We start from the raw sequence: 20,083 nt of genomic DNA, 5'->3' as shown, positions 1-20,083 counted from the left end.
CAGCAATCAGTAGTATTTCTCTATGCCACAGTGAACAATCTAAAAAAGAAATTAAGAAAGAAATCCCGTTTACAATAGATACAAATAAAACACTTAGGAATAAACTTAACCAAAGAAGTAAAAGATCTCTACAAAGAAAACTATAAAGCATTGGTGCAGGAAATTGAAGAGAACACACACAATTGACATATATTCCATGTTCATAGATTGGAAGAATCAATATTGCTAAAATGTCTATACTACCCAACGCAATCTACAGATTCAATGCAATCCCTGTCAAAATACCAAGGACATTCTTCACAGAAGTAGAAAAAATAATCCAAATTGAACCACAAAAGACCCAGAATAGCCAAAACTACTGTAAGCAAAAAGGACAAAATTGGAGGCATCACATTACCTGACTTCGAATTATAGTACAGGACTATAGTAATCAAAACAGCAATGGACTGGCATAAAAACAGACACATAGACCAGTGGAAAAGAATAAAGAACCCAAGAATAAATCCCCACGCCCCTGGGCCCTTTCCTGTCTCCCCTTGTGTTCAGGGGTGGCTGCTGCTCTGAGAACATTAGAACTGGGAAGAGAGATGGAGCCAGTGCATTCTTGGTGGGTATTATCCTAAACTTTTAGATCCAAGTGAATCCCCCTTATTCACTATGGCATTGCCTAAGCATTGCCCTGTGACGGCTGCTAAAGAACTTCTCACCGGAGGCAGGCAGTGGCCACAGGCACTGCCCCTTGCATTAGGTCTTGTGTTTGATGTGCTCTTGTGAATTTACTTTGTTAGAACAAAATATTTCCATGGTGGTCTTGGGAATCTCTTCCTTTAGCTCCCAATCTGCTATGAAATTCAGGAAAACATTTTTCCTTTTTCCTAGTACCCTCCTGTGTAGGTGCTGATTGTTTCAAAGTGTGTCTGACCACTGAAGGACCCCCTGGGTGACCCCAGACTCATTCACACCATGTATGAAAAATCGCCTGCATTTCTGAGATGCTGGCTGCCCGTTCAGTGCTTCACAGGAAGACACATGGGCTTTCCCTCTTCAGATGCCTGAAGGGAGTGCTTTGAGCTGAGTGGTTTGCTGGCCTCCCTCCAGCCCTAGGGCCCTCCATGGGTCTCGGCTCCCTGGAGGGTCACTGCAACCTCCCTGAAGGTTTCCTCTTGCACTGGCACCACTGCAACATATAGACCTGAGTGCTATTGTATTCTGGCTTGGTGTGTATGCTTTTCACTTTGTAAAACTGCCGTTCTTTTGACAATTCAAGTGACTGTTTTGTTTACTATATCCTTGAAAACAAAAATTGTAACAAAAACATTCCCATGACTGTGCTGTGGTTGGAGACTTTATTACCAACAGATTTACACCTTCATTTTCCCTCTTATTTTCAGGAGCTGTTTCAGGACTCCTCCTCCCCATCCCCCCCAATAACGTGAGTCTTTCCTATGTCATAATAAAGCTACATTTTCATCTGAAAACTGGCAGGTTCTCACTTCCTAACACAGACAGCTGAGGAGAGGGTGGCAGGAGGGAGAAGAGCAGCCAGGGCACACCAGCCTGCATGGGGGCATTCCTGGTACGAGTCAGTGGCCAGAGCTGCAGCCTGCTTTTGTGCCCAAAGTCTTGACTGGGGGTCAGGAAGGCCACGCACTCACATTTCATCTCTTTTTGTGACTGGTCTGCTGCTGGTTGACCTTTGTTCCTCCTTTTTTGGGCAGGAAGGTGACATCCAGGATTCAGGACAGCCTTCTGACTTGGGTGTGCATGAAAGTCACCTGAGGCCCTTGACGTGCAGGAATCCTTGCCAGGGTTGGATTGCAAGCCCCAGGCTATGGTATAGCAATGTGCATTTTGTAGCAAGCTCCCTGCGTGATGGGAGAGTCACAAATGGAAAGAAATACTATAATCAGTGGAGAGAAGATGTGCACTGCTATACAAGTGTACAGTTCTGTGACAGATCACAAGGTGGGGGTGGATCTCCCAGCAGTCCCACCTACTTCCCTTGCCCTCAGTGGGTCAGGAGTCTCCTGCTTGGCCTCATCTTCGATTCTGAAGCCTCTGAGTTCTGCCCCCTACTTTTTCAGATGCCTCTGTGGCAAACCTGTTTTTTGACTTTTATTTGACAGAGCCTCGCTCTGTCGCCCAGGTTGGAGTACAGTGGTGCGATCTCGGCTCACTGCAAGCCCCGCCTCGTGGGTTCATGCTGTTCCCCTGCCTCAGTCTCCTGAGTAGCTGGGACTACAGGCGCCTGCTACCACGCCTAGCTAGTTTTTTGTGTTTTTAGTAGAGGTGGGGTTTCACCGTGTTAGCCAGGATTGTCTGGATCTCCTGACCTCGTGATCCGTCCGCCTTGGCCTCCCAAACTGCTGGGATCACAGGCATGAGCCACCATGCCCAGCCTATTTGACTTACTTTACATGGAAACATCAAGAACACCAGAGAATGCCCCAGGGTTCCAGGCTTAGTCCCATCTCTTCATTTTAAATAGAACCATTGTTGTCTTCCCCTGGGGGAAGCTTCACTCTGCCTGGGTCCTAAGACTTTCCAACCAGCAAAGCTCCATTTCTCCAGGACAGGAATAGGAAAACTTTGTGACTGAGACATTCGGTGCAATACTGAACATCATCCAGTTTCACATTTTCACTCTGAGAACTACACCTTCTGGCTGTGGGAGAGTCAGCACCGTATACTGGACTCCAGTAGAAAGCATAACATTTATCTTGTAAGACAAACCATCACTTCAGCGTAACTGAGCGATCCTGAGCCCAGTTGCTTCCAGGCGGCGACTGATGTAGTGAGAACAGTTAGTTCCCTGGTCAGGGGCCACTGCTGCATGTCCCTCGCTGTGAATGAAGTGACCTGGTCAAAAGCAATGCCGTGTGGGCTGCCATGATGGTGACAGGAAGGACGAGCAAGTCTATATCCAGGTAGGGGCTCCCTGCAGTGAAGGCCAATCTCAGCCCCCTCCACAGTGTGGGCAGCCTGCCCACAGGTGGTCAGCCGGTCCTCCTGGGAAATAGTGCCAGCCCAGGGATCCACACCAAGTCCCTCGTCAGCAGATGGGATGCTTGGCAGTGGTGTTGGCCTGGTCAGCCTTGGTCAGGGCACATGCAGCATGCTGAGCCTCTTCTGTCCCATGCCTGTCTGATGGCCACTTTGTCCCCGTCTAACATGGTGGCCAGGGAAAGAAGCTGACTCCATCTCCTGGCATGCCGTTTTGCCCACCTTTGATCAAGAGCATCCTCTGCAGGGATTCTCTTTGGTGGGAACAATGGAAATGTGGATGAAACCACCTTCACAGTCTGAGCCGCTGAGGCTCCTCTGCATTCTAGGAAGCCTGACTGGAAGGAGCTTGGCAGCGGTGCCTGCTGTGGTTGTGGCAGCGGCTGAGCTGCAGGACGAGGCTTCCAGGAGGGGGGTGGTGTGGCAGGCAGGGCCTCAAAGCCTCCAGGTGGCATGTTGGCATAGCAGACCTGGGCACTCAGGGCGCTGTTGGGCCAGGCTCCGGAGTGCAGACTGCCTGCACTGCAGTGATGGAATTGGGAAGAGGCAGCGGTGTTCACAGCTGTTGACCCCCTTGTGCTGCCCATATTATCACTGTACGGGCTCAGCATCTCTGGCCCAGCTTGCCCAGGTTGTCTGATGTGAACTCTCGCAGCACCCAGGGTTCGCTGTGCCCTAGTCCCCTGTGTGGGCCTGCGGTGCCCCTCTCCCCCTAGGACTCAGGTTGAAGCCAGGTCCCTCTGGGCCGAGGACTTGGGCCCTGGGGGAGGGGCTGTGACCCACAGGTGGGGTCAGGGGCCCCAGGGCACGCTGCTGCCTGGCTGGGGCTGTGGGAACCCCATGCTCAGCCTTCCCTCCTGAGGCCGTGAGGGGACCAAGTCCCCCGCTAAGTATTTCCCAAGGCCCAGAAGACAAAAATATAAAATAAAAACAAAATAACAGTAAAAATCAAGGTCCAGCAGCCATCTGGGGCTGTGAGGCAGCCGGGCAGGTGCTGCCTGGGCTCCCTCCATGCCATGTTGTTCTTCTGCTGAGGGGAGTAGCGGGCAGGGGACACCTTGTTGCAGGGGTATCTCTCGAAGTGCCTCCTCCCTGTCATAAACCCAGGCAGGGCCTGGTGTCGCGGTCCCAGTGGGCTCGCTGGGCGGGGTGCGTCTTGTTGTTCCAGGGCTGCTGTCCACAGAGGATGGAGAAGTGACAGAGTCCCAGGAGCCGTGTTCAAAATGGCAGCACAGGAAACATGGACCCCCGACATGCGGGTCTGTGTGGAGCTGTGGTGTAGAGTTCCTGGACAAATGTTTCCGTGTAATACAAAGCCTGACCTCACCGGGGGACAGGCTGCCGTCATCTTGAACCTCTGGGCGCCCCAGAGAACAGCCTGCTGCCCTGGGTTCTTGAGAAGCCCCTGGGCCCCTGACACGCAGGTCTGTGTGGAGCTGTGGCATAGAGTTCCTGGACAAATGTTTCCGTGTCATACGAAGCCTGACCTCACCAGGGGACAGGCTGCCCTCATCTCGAGCCTCTGGGCCCGTCGGACAGCAGTCTTCTGCCCTGGGTTCTGGGGAAGCCCCCTCAGAGTCCCAAGAGCTGTGTTCACAATGGCAGCACAGGAAACATGGACCCCTGACATGCGGGTGTGTGTGGAGCTGTGGCCTAGCGTTCCTGGACAAGTGTTTCCGTGTAATACAAAGCCTGACCTCACCCGGGGACAGGCTGCCGTCATCTCGAGACTCCGGGCCCCTCAGACAGCAGTCTTCTGTTCTGGGCTCTTGAGAAGCCCCTTCGTGCTGATGGACCTCAGCCTGGGCCTTGGGGACAGCCCCGTTAGGCCAGGCTGGCAGAGGACAAGGCTTTTGTCCCAGGGGGACTGATGGCATGAGCTCCTGGAGCTGAGCTGGTGGGGTGGGGACGGCCAGCCTGTCCCCCTCATGGAGGGGCTCAATGCCAGGGGACACCCTCGAGGACCATTGCTCCAGCTCGGCTGAAAAAAAAGCAGCAGACATGGTCAGCATCTTCTCCAAGCCCATCTGGTCTCTTGAGGGCTACGCCCCATAGGCCTGAGTCTCTGGAGTCCTCTGGGTCCCTGTGCAGCCCCCTGGTCTGACACTGAGGACGACCCTGCAGGCTGCTGATTCCAGGGCGCAGTCCGTGTGCAGTCTGGGGTGGGGGAGCTTTCGGGGAACCTGAGGTTGCTCCTGAAATGGCCCCCAGGGTTCAGGGTGGCTCAGGGATTCCTGCTTCACACTCTTACCTCAGGGCAGTTTGGCAGATTCAGGACTCAGGTGGGAGGGATCTGCACTGTTACCCAGCCCCCTTGCCACCTCACATGGGGGCCTGTCTCCACAGTGAGTGAGAAGGGAATGGGCACAGGTTCCCCTCTACCCTCCAGGCCGCCTACCCCATGCCAGGGCTGAAGTGATCCCACACCGGGCTGAACTCTTGGTTGTGGCTCTGGGTCAGGGCTTCCCCCAACGCCCTCTGCCCGAATCCTCTCTGGGTCAGGGACACTGATTCTCTTGTCCCCCTGGCTTTTTGTTTCGACACCCTTGGGGGGCACCAGAGAATGAGGGGTCTCTGCTGCTTGGAGGTGGGGGTGAGGGCTTCCACAGCTGGGTCTGACTGGCCCAGTGTCCCTCAGGGCCCTTTGAGGGGGTGAGGGGGACAATGTGGAAAGTGGAGGAGGGGTTGGAGGGTCCTGCCCATGCCCCCTGCCTGTCCACTCAGCATGTCCAGCACACGCATGCACTCAGAGCCTGCCCTGAGGACCGGTAGACCCATTTGAGTTTCTTAGAGGAGGAAGAGGAGGAAGAAGAGGTGCAGGAGGAAGGCTAGGTAGGAGGGCTGGTGGGGTCAGGGCACTCCCCACCATTGACTGTCCCAGAGGGAGACTTGGGAGGGGACCTGGTGCTGGGGCTCACCTGGGGGTGGCAGGTCCCAGTGTTTTTTTGTGAGTTCCTTCATAGAGGCTTGAAGATTCCTGAGGACCGCGTTGTCCTCCAGGGCCCAGCTCTGAGACAGTCGCTCCTGAAACTCCCAGATGGTGCTCCAGGAAAGCTTCATGAGGCGCTCTAGGGACAGCGCGGGCATCAGGCCAGGAGGGTTCCCTGGGAGGGGTCAGTGCCTGCACCCCATTTCCACCAGGCCCACCTCCCACTGGTGGTGCCTGGTCCTTTTTGGCCACCCCGGGGTCCAGCTGTGCACAGGAGGCGACAGCTGGGGAAGGCCAGGCAGGGAAGTCCTCACCACATTCCTGACTTTCATCTGGGTCATGTCAGGGGTGGACTCAGTGTCATCATGCCTTGCCCAGCCCACCAGGCCAGACCCCCCAACCCGGATGGAGCAGGCAGTGTAAGGACACGTCCCTCAGGCCAGCGGGGTCTGTCCCACGTGTTCCCCCAAGCACCCTCGGGCACATGGGACTTACTCCTGTGTATTTTGAATGATGCATGCGCCATGGCTGTCAGTAATCGATTGCCCTCCAAGATGAGCACATCCCACAGTCTCAGGGTAAGCCCGAAGGATTTCTGTGGGGACAGCAAGTGTGAGAGAACTTGGCTTTACAAGCTGGGGCCAGTGGCCTGAGCCGGTCCCACTGGGGTTTCAGTCCCCTGAAGTGCTGGGGATCCCCTCCATGGGATGAGACCCTCCATAAGACTGAGTCAGACAAGGTCCTGTAGCTCCTCATGGGGGACTCATCTCAGCAGCGCTGTGACTTCTGGAAGGAGGGGTTTCCTGAGGACTTGGGGTTTCCCTGGGCCCTCACAAGTCGGGTCCTGCCCCAGTTTGCCCACGAGGCTGAGCCTGAGCCTTGGCCTCTGCCATGGGATGCCCCCTCTTGGGCAAAGCCTGGCTTGTGAGCCCTGCAGGGACCTGCCTGTGCCTCCTGTGGGCTGGAGGTAAGCCAGGTCCTCCTGGGGGAGATGGACCCCTGAGCTGAGGGTACTGGGCACTGCAGGGTAGAAGAGTCCCAGGGCTGGGGTCTCCCTATGCCTCCTTACCGCATCAAGGAAACACCGGAGGAGCCTCATCAGCATGGAACCCTCAATGCACAGCCCTTCCTTGCCCTGAAGGGAGGAGCAGAGGTGCTCAGGGCCCCTGAGCTGCCCTGAAATCCTCCCACTTCCAGGCCCCTCTGCAGACCCTTCCTTAAGAGGCACAACCCAGGGTGATGGCCAGGGCTCCAACACCCGCCCCATGCACAGACACCCGGTGGACACACTTCTTTTAGCCCTGCTCAGCTGCAACTCGGTCCTGGTCCCAGCGCCTCTGCCTCTGCCAGGGCAGGAGAAGGAAACCCAACACTGAAACCATGGGGAGTCTGCATCCCAGGTCAGGCCGTGGCTGGGACTCAGCCTCTTGCCAGCTCCATGAGGGACTCAAGCCTCCCCTGGCCTATGGGGCCCAGGGCCTCTGGGGAGGAGCCAAGGGTGTCATCCACTCACCAGGTGTCTCATGATCTTCGGGAAGGACTTGTGCAACACCTGCTTCTGGTGTGATAGGAGCCTCTCAAGCTGGGCAGCATCTGGGCTGTAGAATACTGAGAAGTCCCCGACCCATCACCCCATCAGATCCCACGCCCAAGATGTGGAGGCATCAGCTGGAAGATCTGGGCAGGGCAGGGGACCCCAGACCCCGAGGCCTCCCTCCCTCCCATCTGGTGACCCCAGCATGCAGCCTCAGCCTTGGCAAGGAGGGCCCTGGCTGGAGGTGCTGCCTAGTAGCATCCCGGGTCCAGGTGCCCGGAAGGCAACCTGCCTTTGACACCACGAGGCAGGTGCTGGTTGGGAGAACAGGGTGGAAGCTGGGGGCTATGTGGCCATCTCTTGGATGTGGGGTCACGCTGGGGGACATGGGATGGGCAGACACTGCCATCTTGGCTTTGTTGGCCCATCTGTAGGGAGGGAAGGTGGCTGGGAGCACAGCCAGCTGGGAGGCAGAAGGACTTTCAAGGAGGTGAGTGGCGCCTGCACAAAATCGGGGCTGGCTTTGGGCTACAGAGGGCGGCCTGGGGGAGGTATCCATGTCCTCTGATATTAGGGATGAAAGGCGTCTGACTTGAGGTGAGGGGGTCCCTGTCCAGACCCAGGCTGCTGTGGGACCTCAGAAGGGACATCCTGGAGGCTCCAAACAAGCTGGGATACAAGGAAGACACCTTGCCTGGAAGTTGGGGTCACCGGCCAGGGTGGCCATCCCCTGGCATGGCTGTGTAAGGCCTTGGGGGCAGCTGTCCACCTACCCTGCAGGGAGTGTCTCTCACCAGCCAGCAGCTGGGTCAGCGCCCAGAAAGCATCTTCCTCTGGCAGATACAGGAGGAGGATGGCGGTGATGTGGCTCAGGTCCCTGTGATAGCCCACCTCCTGCAAGAGCCAGAGTCACCGTGGAAGGATGTCACCTGGGAGGGCTGAGGCCACCTGGGAGGATTTACATCACTAGAGATGGCAGAGGTCCTTGCGGACACCTGCCTCAGGCCCCAGAAGATTTGAGGTGCAGCTGTGCACCCCTCCCCTGGCACTGGGCATGAGGACTGAGCAGATCACACACAACTCAGTTGACAAGGAGCATGGGGGCACTCCTGCAGCGAGCGTCCAAGCTCACATGGCGCGAAAGGGCACAGTCAGGGATTGTTCATGCTCCTTCCCCTGGGCCAGGCTGGGGAGGCCACTGTGCCAGGCCTGGGGCAGCACCTCTGAACTGCACCCGCCACGAGGGCAGGCAGTGGGGCGCTGACCACCACACAAAGGGTCCCGCGACAGCCCAAGGGCTGCCTGCCAGACCCAGGGGGTGGCTGGGTCCTCCATGTGGGCAGCTCATGCAGTCAGCTCAGTGGCTCTCCTGGCCTGGACGGGTCTGGAAAGTGGGGGCCAAGCAGGAGCAGCCACCTGGGTGACCCCCTCCCTATCTGCTATGCTCCTATGGGGTCTGGGCAAAGGGGAAATTGGATCATTGCCAAGTTTCCAGTGAAGAAGAGGCTCACCCAGGATGCAAACTCATTTCATGACAAGAGCCTGACCCATCAGGCACCTCAGCAACTTCTCAAACCTGTCTCCTACAAGGACCATCCTGCATAGGCCCCTGCCAAGCTCCTAGGCTTTGGGGCAACACCTTGAGAGGAAGGTCATTTCTTCATCTGAGACGTGGTGATTGGGTCAAGGTGACAGCAGGAGTCTGGGCTTCAACCCTTTTCTGCCAGCAGTGAGCTTGAGTCCTGCCTACTACGAGCTGGTGGGTCACGAACACTGAATTTTCAAGAAGTGCCGACACCCCCGAGAGACACCCATGCCTGTGAATATGGGCACATGGCCCAGGAATATCGCTGCCCGGGAATACTCACAGGGTTATATGCAGAATAGGCCACAAGGATGTCACATAATTCCTGCTGCCTAGAAAAGAGGGAAAAGAGGATTTTGTTTGTTTTGTGCAGATGCTGTCAGTTTCATTTTCTCTACAAACCCAGACAGCAAACACAATTCTGGGATAAGATGATCCCCCAAACAAGCAGTGAGCTCTTCAGGACACCTGAGTTTTTAGGAATTTTTTTTCTGTAAAATCCATATTCTTGCAATGCAAATATCATAGGTGTACAGTTGGATCAGTGATTATTTTCACTCTGGTTGATTTTTTTCTTCCCCTTTTTCTCAGTTTGCACACATGGAAGTCCAGTCTTTGGGATGTGCAGTTCCATGGTTCTGAACCAATGTGCAGAGCCTCCCGTCCACCACTGCAGCCCCTCCCAGAGCAGCTCCTTCATTCTCCAAGTCCCCAGCGTGTCCCCTTTGCAGCCAATGTCTCCCAGCTCTGTCAGCCCCTGGCCATCCTGACCTGTTCTCTGTCTCTATGGTTTGCCCTTTCCCAGAATGGCCTATGAATTGGAATCCCACGGTGGTAGCCTGTGGGGTCTGGCGTCATTCCCTCAGCAATACACATCTAAGATCCACCCATGTTCCTGCGGGCATTAGGGGTTCGTTCCTTTTCCTCCCTGAGTCGTCCCTCTCTGAAGAGTGGAACCCCCTTCCTCCTAAGTTCCCGTGTTGAAAAGCATCTCGGTAGCCTCCGGGTGTGAGTGACAATCAATCAAGCAGTGAATGTGGCATGCGGGTTTTACTTGAACCTCAGTTTTCAAATCAGTGTGGTCAATATCTGTCACACTTTGGGAATGTGTGGTACAAGACCACTGAACTTTGTGAGTCACAGCCCATCTGACTTACAAAGTGGCTGTGCCCTGTCACGTTCCCACCAGCCAGGGATGAGAGTTTCCAGAGCCCCGCATCCTTTCTAGTATTTTGGGCTGTCAGTGTTGCCCGGGAAGGCTCCCAAGCCCTGCCATCTTGCCACCTTCCCATGGGTCCCTGTCCTGGGTAGTTGTGGGTCATGGAGAGCACTTTTCACTGTCTGCATTATTATTATTATTTTTTTCTGCCTTCCATCTCCTTGTGAGCCACCTGGGTTCTGGCCCTAAACGTCCCAGCCCGGCCCAGGGCTTAGAGCCAGGGAGGTGCTCAGTCCATGGTGCTGGCTGCTCCCTGGGCTAGGAGAGCCCTTGGTGGTTCTGTCACCCCTCCTGGGTGACCCTGGCCTCTGCTCTGGGGACACCCTCATCCCTCTGGATTGCTCCCATCTTCCCTGTGACCCCTGCAGCCCCCATAGGCCTTACTTGACTCCAAATCTTTGTATGAACATCATGTGGTTCTGCAGGGTGCTGCTGACATCTAGCTGGATGCGGTGGGTGATCCTGGAGGACCTCTTGCCCTTCTCCTTCATGACCTGTAGGGCAGGGCCAAGAGGAGGAAGCAGCCTCAGAACAGACAAAAGATTTCCTGCCCCAAACAGCAGTCATCCCACAGTCAGCACTTCTGGAAGGAAGGGAGGAAGGTTTCCTTCTGCAGAAAGCTCCTTTTTGCCTTGTTTCTGAAGCCAGGGAGGGTCACGGAGCCCAGCGCACCTGTGGTGCCTGAGTCACCTTCTGTGCCCAGGATGTGCATCTGACCACAGCCCCCACCCCCAACCCAGGCTCTATATTCCCTCCAGCTGGAGTCCTGGGCTCCTGATACAGCCTGGCTTGTTTGTCCTGCCCTGGCTGAGTGTGGGAGGGACTTACCTTATATTTGCCTGGATTCTGGGACTTGACTTTGTTAATATCAAGCAAAAGTGACCATGCCTGGCCCCGCACCACCAGGGGGATGCCTTTGTATACTCTTTGAGACAGCTATAGACAGAAGAACACACCAGTGAGACAGGACACAGGGCGACTCCGCGGAGGAAAGCTGGCGGACAGGCCTGCTGTGCTATGGTGAGGAGGGGGTGCCACCCACCCACTGAGGCAGACAGTGCCAGGTCTGCTATGGGTGCCTGTCCCCTGGCTCTGCAGAGAGCTGTCACAGGGGCCACTCCCTCCCCATGTTACCTTCTTGGTGTTCCTATATTTTGGCCATTCTGCAAACATCTTTAGCCACTTGTTGGTACGTTTACTTTCCTTGCGTCTTTGCTGTCAAATGAGCCATGATGGAGTTAGTGGAGCTGCCAGGCCCCTGGCAGTAGCCCGTGGATGCTGGGTCCTGGGCTTTGGGGCCCTGAAGAGACCCAGCCTGAAGGAACCAGGAAAGGGCAGACCCCGGGGGCTGAGACCCTCTGAAGGAACCAGAGCTGGTAGTCTGGACTGGTGATACCAGAACAAGCCATCCTCAGGCCATAAATGCCCCGAGTTTGGGTTAGGTCCAGCCTTCAGCTGGGGTCTTGGTTCAAACAGGCAGTGGACTCTGAGCCAGGACTGCAGTTCTTGGTTTGGGTTTTGGTCAAGCCCTCATGGAAACAGAGTGAAGCAGGAAAGGTCGCCCCTCCCAGTGACAGCTGTGGCCCACTCACCACCACACAGGCCCATAGGCCACCCCCTCTGCCTCACTGACCACCCGATTCCTGGTCCCTGGAGCGGCCTCCCACGCAGCAGGCACAGACTCTTACCTTCACCTCCAGGGCTCTTATCGGGGGCAGTTCCGTCTCACTGTAAGGCAACCCAGGCAGAGCTGAGGACCTGGCCGGGCCAGGAGCCATCGCCCTACCTGAGAGGGCCCCGGGGAAGGACCAGCTTATCCCCATCCACCCTAAGTCTCAGCCTGGGAGAAGACACAGAGAAGGACGGCAAGGGCCTTCCTGCGGATCTGACACCTGCGAGGCACTGGGACCCTGAAGAGGAGGGAGCTCGAGGCTGGTCTGGCAGCAGCCACTCGGGGCCCATGCGGTGCCTCGGGCTGCACAATGGGGCTGCTCCTCCAGGGCTGGAGGTGACACCCTCTGTGGATGCTGAGAAAGTCCAGTTCTGAGACGGGATGGGTGCCGCCCTGGGTGGGTGGCCAAGCCCTGACTTACAGCAGTGCCTTAGGAGTGACCACATCACCCACCAGAGTCCAGGGAGCCTGGCCTGAGCGCTGCCTGGTGCCCTGAGGACACACCTGGAGCCCATCCCATCCGACACTCCCCATGGGCCTTGCAGGGTCTGATCTCCCAGCATGCACCTGCCTTCCCCTGCATCCTGGCCGCTCAGCCTGCCTGCTCCCCATCTTCCCCCATCCTGCCTGGCCCAGAGACTGTGACCCTCTCTCCGGCCACCCTGGCCCTTCTGTGACCCCATCCTGTCAGAACCTCTGATTGAGACCTCCCAGATCCATCCACACCCATGCCTTGGTCACTCTCTCACTGGGCTGCCCAGCACTGCTGGGGAGATATCCAGGGCAACAAGGGTGACCAAGGGCCCTGCAGGCAGTGGGGCTGGCCCCACCACTCCCGCTGCAGCCTCAGCTGGCTCTCAGGGTAATTGGCCTTCAGCCCTCAGCCTTCTCCCAGCCACTGCAAAAACCAGGACATGGGATGCCTGCCTGTCCTCCGCCTGTCTGCCCTGACTCAGCCCCTCCATCCACCCTGCACAGTGCTGACTGAGCCAGCAGGAAGCAGAGTCTCTGGAGGGCCACGCAGAGACTTGGGGACTGACCGAGTCCCCCCACTGAGAGGTCCCAGATGAGCCACTGTTCCCTGCCCACCCCATCTGTTGTCCTGCCCAGGCTGTCAACTCCACCCTGGGCTGGCTTGGTTCAGGTGCGTTCCAGAAGTGGCAGGTCTCAAGGTCTCACCCTTCCCCCCTCCCCCAGGCTCCTCCCTCTCTCCATCCTGTGAGTCCTGAGGGGCTGGCTCCAGGCTGGGCTCCCCTTACCAGGCGCAGGTCCCTTCCCAGCACCACTCCCAGGGCCTTCAGCTGCTCGCTCTGTTGTCCCCCTGGCCTCAGTGAGAAGCCAAGGCCAGAGCCCTGCCCTTCGTCTTCCACAACCTATCAGGGCCAGGGCCAAGGCCCTCACTGTCCCCATGCCCCTTCCTCTTGGCTGAGCCCCCTGAGCCCTCAGAGGTCTGCTATACAGCTGCCCACAGGCCAGGCCAGATGCCCCCTTGCCCTGTGGCCACAACCCTCAGATTTCACCAAGGCAAGCCCTAAGGGGACAGGGCCAGATCCTCAGGCTGCCTCCTCCTCTCCAGCTTACTTGGAGACGACAGTGCTGAGAGTCCACGGGCCTGCCCTGAGAGTCCCCTCTCTGTCCTGACTCCCTCTCCTGAGCTCCCTAAATGTGTCATGAGGCTATGCCCTAACCGTGACCATGGGCTGGGCCTGCAGGAGAGCCTGGAACAGTTCTGACCCTGGAGAGGAGATGGGTCCAGCCAGGGAGACGTGTCCTACTTCAGAGAAGCCTTTCTAAAAGCAAAACCCATCCCTGAGGTGAGATTGGTGGCTGGGGGCGGGGGGACAGAAGACTCACTGCACAATCCCGAGGTGATTCATGTATTTCCTGATGTTGACCTGCTCATTCCCTATGTCCGCTGCTGCCCCAGCTCGGTGTCCCTGAAACCCAGAGGAGGCCAGGGTAAGTGGGGGCAAGGTGAGAGGTGTGGGGGGCCCAGGGATGTGGGCAGCCCCTCTCCACCCGGTGATCTTAGGGAGCCCAGGACCCTCTGACCAGGGCACAGCGGGAGAGGCAAGGTCCTGCCTCCCTTGAGGGAGCAGCCCAACCTGTACCTGCTCATACTTAGTAATGACGGTGTTGCCTTGCCCCTGGGCAGGCAGGGTATCCGGGTCCTCATCCATCTCCATCCTGCAAGACAAAGTCATCCAAAGGCTCTGCCGCACCCGAGATCTCCAGAGCACAGCCGAACCACGCTCACTGCACTGCCAGACACACGCCAGTCTGGTGAGCCCCATTCCACCACCCCTCCCAGATGACAAGGGGCCAGACTACGTGGCCCCACCCCTGGCTGGATCTCTGGAGTCCTTGCCTCCAACCAGTGACGGGCTCCTTCCTGAGGACTTGAGCACATGGAGACCCATTCGGGGACAGAGAGGCCCATTGTCCCCAAACACCCCAAGGCAGACACACACCTGCCCCAGCAGGACAAACGGTGTCCACTTGCGGATGGTGAAGGGCCCACGATGGCCTGTTCTGGGCACCTGGAGGCAAGTGGAGTCAGGGACCCGATGTCTCTTAGGATCGTTCAGAAACCAGGAAGATACTCAGTTTTCTGTAGGAAGCAAGACATCTGGTGACTGCTTCATTCTGCCCCAATTCTCACTCACTCTAGCCAGTGAAGCCGCTTCAGGAACAACACCAGCCAAGCAGTTTGGTTTGAGGAAAAGATGATCTATTGACTCCGGAGCAGCCTCTGTGCTCATGGAGACCCCGTCTCAGGTGGAGGATGGCGGACACCACAATTCCTAGCTGTCAATACAGGAGGGGGCTTTGTTTTCCTGGGTCATCAAGAAAGAACAAGAGAACTCTGGGGCCTTAGTCCTAGAGAACACCCGGGGGGACCGTCCCTGCCGGGAATACTCGGGGCAAAGGGAGGGTAAGGCCTCTAGAGGATCAGACAGAGAGAATGGGACGCTGCGGGAGGGTTCCAGTCCCCAAGCCCCTTTGACCAGGAGGGACGATCGTCACCCTCCAGGCAGCCCTCCAGGGCTCCTTCATTTTCCACAACTGCTTGAGGGCAGAGGGATCCCTGCTCCACTCCCAGACAAAGGATCCCATATGTCCAGTGGGTCCAGCAACCATCAGTGACCGCATCTGAAGTCTGAGTTGGTGAGCCCTCCTCCTGTGGGGACCCAGCTTAGGACCCAGACTTGGACTGAGAATTGCAACCTCCACCCCACCCACAGGGGCTCTGTCCCAGTGGCTCTTCCAGGACCAGACCCTTCCTCATTGAAGTCCAGAACTCCAGGAAGATTTGGAATCTACAGTAGGGAGGCCACAGAGGTCAGAGCTCAAGTCCAGCATGGCAAAGGGTAGGGCTGAGAGCAGAGACCAGGTCACATCTGGGTCTCTGGGCCAGTCACCGCCTCTCTGAGTCTACACATCTCACCTGTGGAATGGCTACATTTGGGGACAGCACCCACCTCACAGAGTCACTGTGAGGACAAAGGAGAGGGCGGTCCACTTAGTCAGTGCAGAACATGCACCCGGTGAGTGCTCAGGGATGACCCTCCTTGGCATCTGCCCAGAGGTCACTCACCTGAGTCTGCTGAGGCAGCTGTGTCTGTCACTTAGAAAAGTCGTTTATGCATAGAACCAGACACCTGTGTGTATCCTGTGTCCAAGTGCTGCACAGCACAGAGGTGGGCGGGTGGGCGGATGGGCAGTCACTAAGCACCAGTGACATTGTGGGGTCATGGCACCCATCACAATGGGCCATTTCCCAGGTCAAGAGGGCCCAGAGTCAGTGTCCTCCAGCCTCCAAGGTGTCAAAATGTGTTTGTGCAGGTGAGCATGCACGTTTATGTGGGTGAACATGTGTGTGCACAAGTAGCTTCTCTGGCCAGGGCTGGCTGTCCCACTTACATGTGCACCCAAGTCCTTATCAAGTCCTCAGCAGTGTCACCTTCCCTTGAGGCCTGTGGCCAGCATCAGCGCATCCATGGGTCCTCCCCAACCTCAGGCCTCCCCACCCGGGGCAGTCCTGAAGATGCAGATTGGGGCTAGGGGATAGAGGGCACAGGGCAAGGCCCCTCATTAGGGGGAACTCAGCTAGACTGTAAAATGCTAGATGTGAGTGGCAGGGTCGGATTCCACACATCTTCTCACCTCCTCCTCCCAGTAGCCTTCCGGGGTGCCATGACTCATAACTGCTACGGATGGAGGCAGGGAGGCTCTAAGGACAAACCCCGTGCCTGAGGTCACCCAGCAACCATTTGGCCAGGCCCCCACTAACCAGACCTCTGCTGGCCAGGCTTTCACTGACCGTTTTCCCAGTGACCAGGCCTTCTGACTAGGTCCTCGCTGATCAGGCCCCTGATGACCAGGCTCTAACTGACCATGTCCCCACTGACCAAGTTTTCATTGACTAAGCCCCAGTGGCCAAGCCTCTGCTGACCTGGCCCCTGATGACCAATTCCCCACTGACCATGTCCTCGCTGACCAGTCCCCCAGCAACCAGGCCTTCCTGACCAGGTCCCCACTGTCCAGGTCCCCCCTGCCCAGGCCCCAGAGCAGCAGTGCTCAAGGTCCCCTACTAGAACTGCCCACAGGCAGAGGGCTCCCTACTCCCAGACAAGGGACCCCATGTGTCCAGTGGGTCCCGCAGAGACCATCAGTGACTGCATGTGAAGTCTGAGTTGGTGAGACCTCCTCCTGTGGGGACCCAGCTTAGGGCACAGACTTGGACCGAGCACCACCTCCCTCCACCCCACCCATAGGAGTTCCATCCCAGGGGCTCTTCCATGGCCAGACTCTGTCCCATCAGGTGGCAGAAAACCCTGGGCAGATTTGGAATCTAGGGCTACAGAGGTCAGGGCGTGCACAGGGCAGGACTGAAAGCACAGGCCAGGATCACATCTGGGTCCCTTGGCCAGTCACCACCTCTCTGACCCTAGACATCTCACCTGTGGAATGGGTGCATTCGGGGACAGCACCCACCCCACAGATTCCACCAGGTCAGTCCAGAACAGGCACCCGGTGAGTGCTCAGGGATGACCCTCCTCAGCACCTGCCCAGAGGCTAGCACTGCCCACCAGGTGCTGACTGTCCCCAGGTCAGCAGGGAGGGAACAGAGCAGGTCACACTCACCTGAGTTGGTTGAGTCGGCTGTGTCTCTTACTTAGCAAAATCTCCTCTTCTGAGAACCAAACAACTCTATGTCTTGTCTCTAAGAGCTCCAGACATAGAGAGGGCAGGCAGGCAGGTGGGTGAGTGCTCAGCACCAGTGATATTGTGGGGTCATGACACCCATCACAATGGGCCCCTGCCTGGGTCAGCAGGGCACAGTCAGCACCCTCCACCCTCTGATGTGTCAACATGCTTGTGTGCAGTTTGTGCATGTGAGCAGGCACGTGTATGTGGGTGAACACATGTGTGCATGCCTTTGTCACTGCTCTGGCTGGGCCCGGCTGCCCCACTCATATTGCACCCAAGACACTGGGTCACCCTTGTCACTGTCTCCTGCCTCGGGACCCATCGTCAGAGCATCCACGGTGTTCCCTAAACTCAGACCTCCCCATCCAGGGCAGTCCTGGCATTGCAGATGGAGGATAGGGGGCAGAAGGTTGAAGGTTGGGGGCAAAAGGCAAAGGGCAGATCCCCTCCCTAGCAAGGGACTCAGCTAGGCTGTAAAGTGCTAGATCTGTTTGGCAGAGCTGGATTCCACACACCTGCTCACCTCCTCCTCCCAGCAGCCCTCTGGAGTGCCATGACTCGTTCCCACTACAGATGGTGGCAAGGAGGCTCCAGGGACAAATCCTGCCTGAAGTCACCTAGTAGCCACCTGGCCAGGCTTATGCCAGCCAGACCCCCACTGACCAGGCCCCCACTGACCAGGTTCCCACTGACCAGTCCCCCACTGGGCAGAACCCTGAGCTGCGGTGCTCAATGTCCCCTGCCAATGACTCCTCCCTCAGTCCACAGACCTCCCTTTCCCTCATCAGCACCCACAGGCCATGCCCTAGGGGGTCTTCTTGGTCAGGCCCTTCCTCCAGGACACAGGGAGGGACAGTTGGCCTCAGCCTCTGGGTGCCCAGCTTCACACTTGCCCCCAAAAGCCCTCTGGGCTCACCTCAAAGGGGGTAGTGAGGTGGCCTGGCACTGCCCAGACATGATATCTCAGCCTATTCCTCAGCCGCAGAGCCAGAGGAACGGGGGGACATTTTTCAGACCAGGCACCCCATTTTGCTGGGTCTCCCAGGGTTCTTCCTAGGCACAGCACCGAGGCTGCAGGATGACCGGCCCAGAACCCTTGAGACTAGGCTGGGGACCGCATGAGAACTGTCCCCAGATGACCAGAAGACCCTTTGCTAATTTCCTGGTACCTCATTTCTCACCAGTTACCCTTCCCCCACCAGGAATCCCCTTCTTGCAGAGTCGATGAGGACAGGAAGATGGTCACAGAATCCATGGAAAGAAAGAAAACAGAATGACACTAGAGCGTCATCTATTTCCTGTCCATCTGAAAGGAAAGCCTAAGGAAGCCTGTTGGGTTCCATCACCCCGAGGGTCCCAAGGATGGCATCACACAGTGCAATGCCCAACAGCAGGGGCTGTGCTCTATCCCTGCAGATGTCACTGAGGGCACAACTGGGGTTGTCCAGGGTCACCGACCTGGCCACACAGCAGAAACTGGGTCAACAGGAGTGCACACATGCACACATGTGTACACTCACATACTGGAATAAAATGAATTGAATTTTGTAGCAAGTGTCCACGTGCACATGCACACACACACACACATATAAACTTGTTGCTGATCTGTTGACTTATCTCATTGGCATGAAACAGCAGCTAAGCCTGTAATTGCTCTGCCTTTCCTGGGATTTTTCCTTTAGTTTCTCTGACTGCTGGGTTACTGGCCTATGTTTAGCTTCATGAACATGGGTTTCACTTTATTTTTATAGGGTTCCAGCTCTTGCTCATGGAATCCCTCCCAGCCTGTTTTGTAATTCCCTTGTTTACTGCCTGTGGACTTCAAGTACCAGACACAGAGAAAGCTTTGTAGAGACTGTGTACTCCGCCCCCACAATTTCCCTAGCAGGTCCCTTAATTCCCATCACCATCCAGGGAGGGTCATTGCTGGGATCCTAGGAATCATGTGCCTTGTCTCGATGGCCACAGTGGTAACCATAATAGTCAGTTCTTCCCTCTGTGCAATTCTGGAACATAAAAATCTTCTCTGGTAACAAGACTACAGAAAGCAATGAAAGCAACATTAAACAGAGTTTGTTGGCCTGTGTTCCTAAGAAATTTCATGTTTTTACATAAATAATGAAGAAGAAATGACTTTTCTAAAGTTCCTATCATTTATGCCATGGATTGGACTTTTCTGTGAAGGCCGTTTCACTGATGGATGTGGATAGTTAGCTTAATTTCAAGTAAAAGGTTAGAGAGCAAATTGTAAACACAACTGTGCTTTTTGACACTCAAACGACATTAATTAGTTTTAGATCTCTAGAAATATATATTTGCACACATAGGTTCTATATTCAACTACCCAAGTGTGGAATCCTTCGGGTGACTTATTTTTCATCAACTAGAAATAATATTAAAATTGCAAAGATTTATAATTTATATTATTTGTCCTAATGGCAAAAATGAATTCAAATACATTTATTCAAGTATAATATACACAGGAATCCTATTATTCTACTACTCAGTGATTTCTCACAAAGAGGACACATGCTTGGAGCTACCACACAGTCCAAGAAAATGAAATAAAAATAACAATCTGGAAATCCCTCTCCTGAAGCTCTGCTCCCTAACCACTGCCCATCTGTCTTGCCAAAGCAAAGAGTCACCTGGTTTTTAGCAGCCTCAGTTAGTGTTGCCTGTTTCATAAATGGATGCATGGAGGGCCATTCGGTAGGAATGGTTTTGTGTGTGGCTTCTTTGGCCCAGCATTATTACATTTGTGACACTCCTTCATGAAGCAGTTCTCTTTTTTTGAAACGGAGTTTCGCTCTGTCGGCCAGGCTGGAGTGCAGTGGCGCGATCTCGGCTCACTGCAAGCTCTGCCTCCCAGGTTCATGCCATTCTCCTGCCTCAGTATCCCAAGTAGCTGGGACTACAAGGCGCCC

General features: G+C 55.9%; 3 protein-coding genes across 4 annotated transcripts in view; all 3 read right to left on the bottom strand.

Moving 5' to 3' along the window:
* Window positions 1-2,329: 2,329 nt before the first annotated feature.
* On the bottom strand, window positions 2,330-7,425 carry LOC116271017. Its single transcript, XM_031657384.1, has 4 exons — window positions 7,002-7,425; window positions 6,428-6,527; window positions 5,922-6,071; window positions 2,330-4,984 (listed from the first exon to the last, which is right to left on the bottom strand). The coding sequence occupies exons 1-4, from the start codon at window positions 7,197-7,199 to the stop codon at window positions 3,795-3,797; spliced, it is 1,638 nt and encodes a 545-aa protein (XP_031513244.1). The 5' UTR covers window positions 7,200-7,425; the 3' UTR covers window positions 2,330-3,794.
* Window positions 7,426-7,576: 151 nt separating this feature from the next.
* TBC1D26 (TBC1 domain family member 26) lies at window positions 7,577-18,368 on the bottom strand. Of its 2 annotated transcripts, none has more exons than XM_031657385.1 (9): window positions 14,414-14,494; window positions 14,054-14,129; window positions 13,797-13,879; window positions 11,959-11,998; window positions 11,405-11,485; window positions 11,099-11,206; window positions 10,655-10,764; window positions 9,335-9,383; window positions 7,577-8,360 (listed from the first exon to the last, which is right to left on the bottom strand). In XM_031657385.1, exons 2-9 carry the CDS (start codon window positions 14,126-14,128, stop codon window positions 8,037-8,039), a joined length of 870 nt encoding a protein of 289 aa, XP_031513245.1. In that variant the 5' UTR covers window position 14,129; window positions 14,414-14,494; the 3' UTR covers window positions 7,577-8,036. The 2 variants fall into 2 exon arrangements, with proteins under 2 accessions (XP_031513245.1, XP_009187985.1); XM_009189721.4 differs by lacking the exon at window positions 7,577-8,360 and adding an exon at window positions 17,091-18,368 and having other exon boundaries at window positions 8,370-9,383; window positions 14,414-14,553.
* ZNF286A (zinc finger protein 286A) overlaps window positions 14,490-20,083 on the bottom strand; it is a 32,637-nt gene continuing 27,043 nt past the window's right edge. Inside the window, exon 7 of the mRNA XM_009189725.4 lies at window positions 14,490-14,553. The gene's annotated coding sequence lies outside the window, so the exon portion shown is untranslated. The remainder of the gene's footprint in view (window positions 14,554-20,083) is intronic.

Source organism: Papio anubis, chromosome 17, assembly GCF_008728515.1.
Source record: "Papio anubis isolate 15944 chromosome 17, Panubis1.0, whole genome shotgun sequence".
Taxonomy (NCBI): domain Eukaryota; kingdom Metazoa; phylum Chordata; class Mammalia; order Primates; family Cercopithecidae; genus Papio; species Papio anubis.
This window is presented reverse-complemented; position numbering and strand designations above follow the sequence as displayed.

Excerpts from the sequence above, each read along its gene's own strand:
- LOC116271017 (XM_031657384.1), bottom strand. The coding sequence starts at position 7,199 with ATGGGGCGGGTGTTGGAGCCCTGGCCATCACCCTGGGTTGTGCCTCTT. Across the intron at positions 6,072-6,427 it reads ATCATTCAAAATACACAGGA|AGCGCCTCATGAAGCTTTCC; the intron begins GTAAGTCCCATG and ends CGCTGTCCCTAG. Across the intron at positions 4,985-5,921 it reads CTGGGACCTGCCACCCCCAG|CCGAGCTGGAGCAATGGTCC; the intron begins GTGAGCCCCAGC and ends CTTTTTTTTCAG.
- TBC1D26 (XM_031657385.1), bottom strand. The coding sequence starts at position 14,128 with ATGGAGATGGATGAGGACCCGGATACCCTGCCTGCCCAGGGGCAAGGC. Across the intron at positions 9,384-10,654 it reads ATACAAAGATTTGGAGTCAA|GCAGCAGGAATTATGTGACA; the intron begins GTAAGGCCTATG and ends CCTCTTTTCTAG. Across the intron at positions 8,361-9,334 it reads CCTATTCTGCATATAACCCT|GAGGTGGGCTATCACAGGGA; the intron begins GTGAGTATTCCC and ends TGGCTCTTGCAG.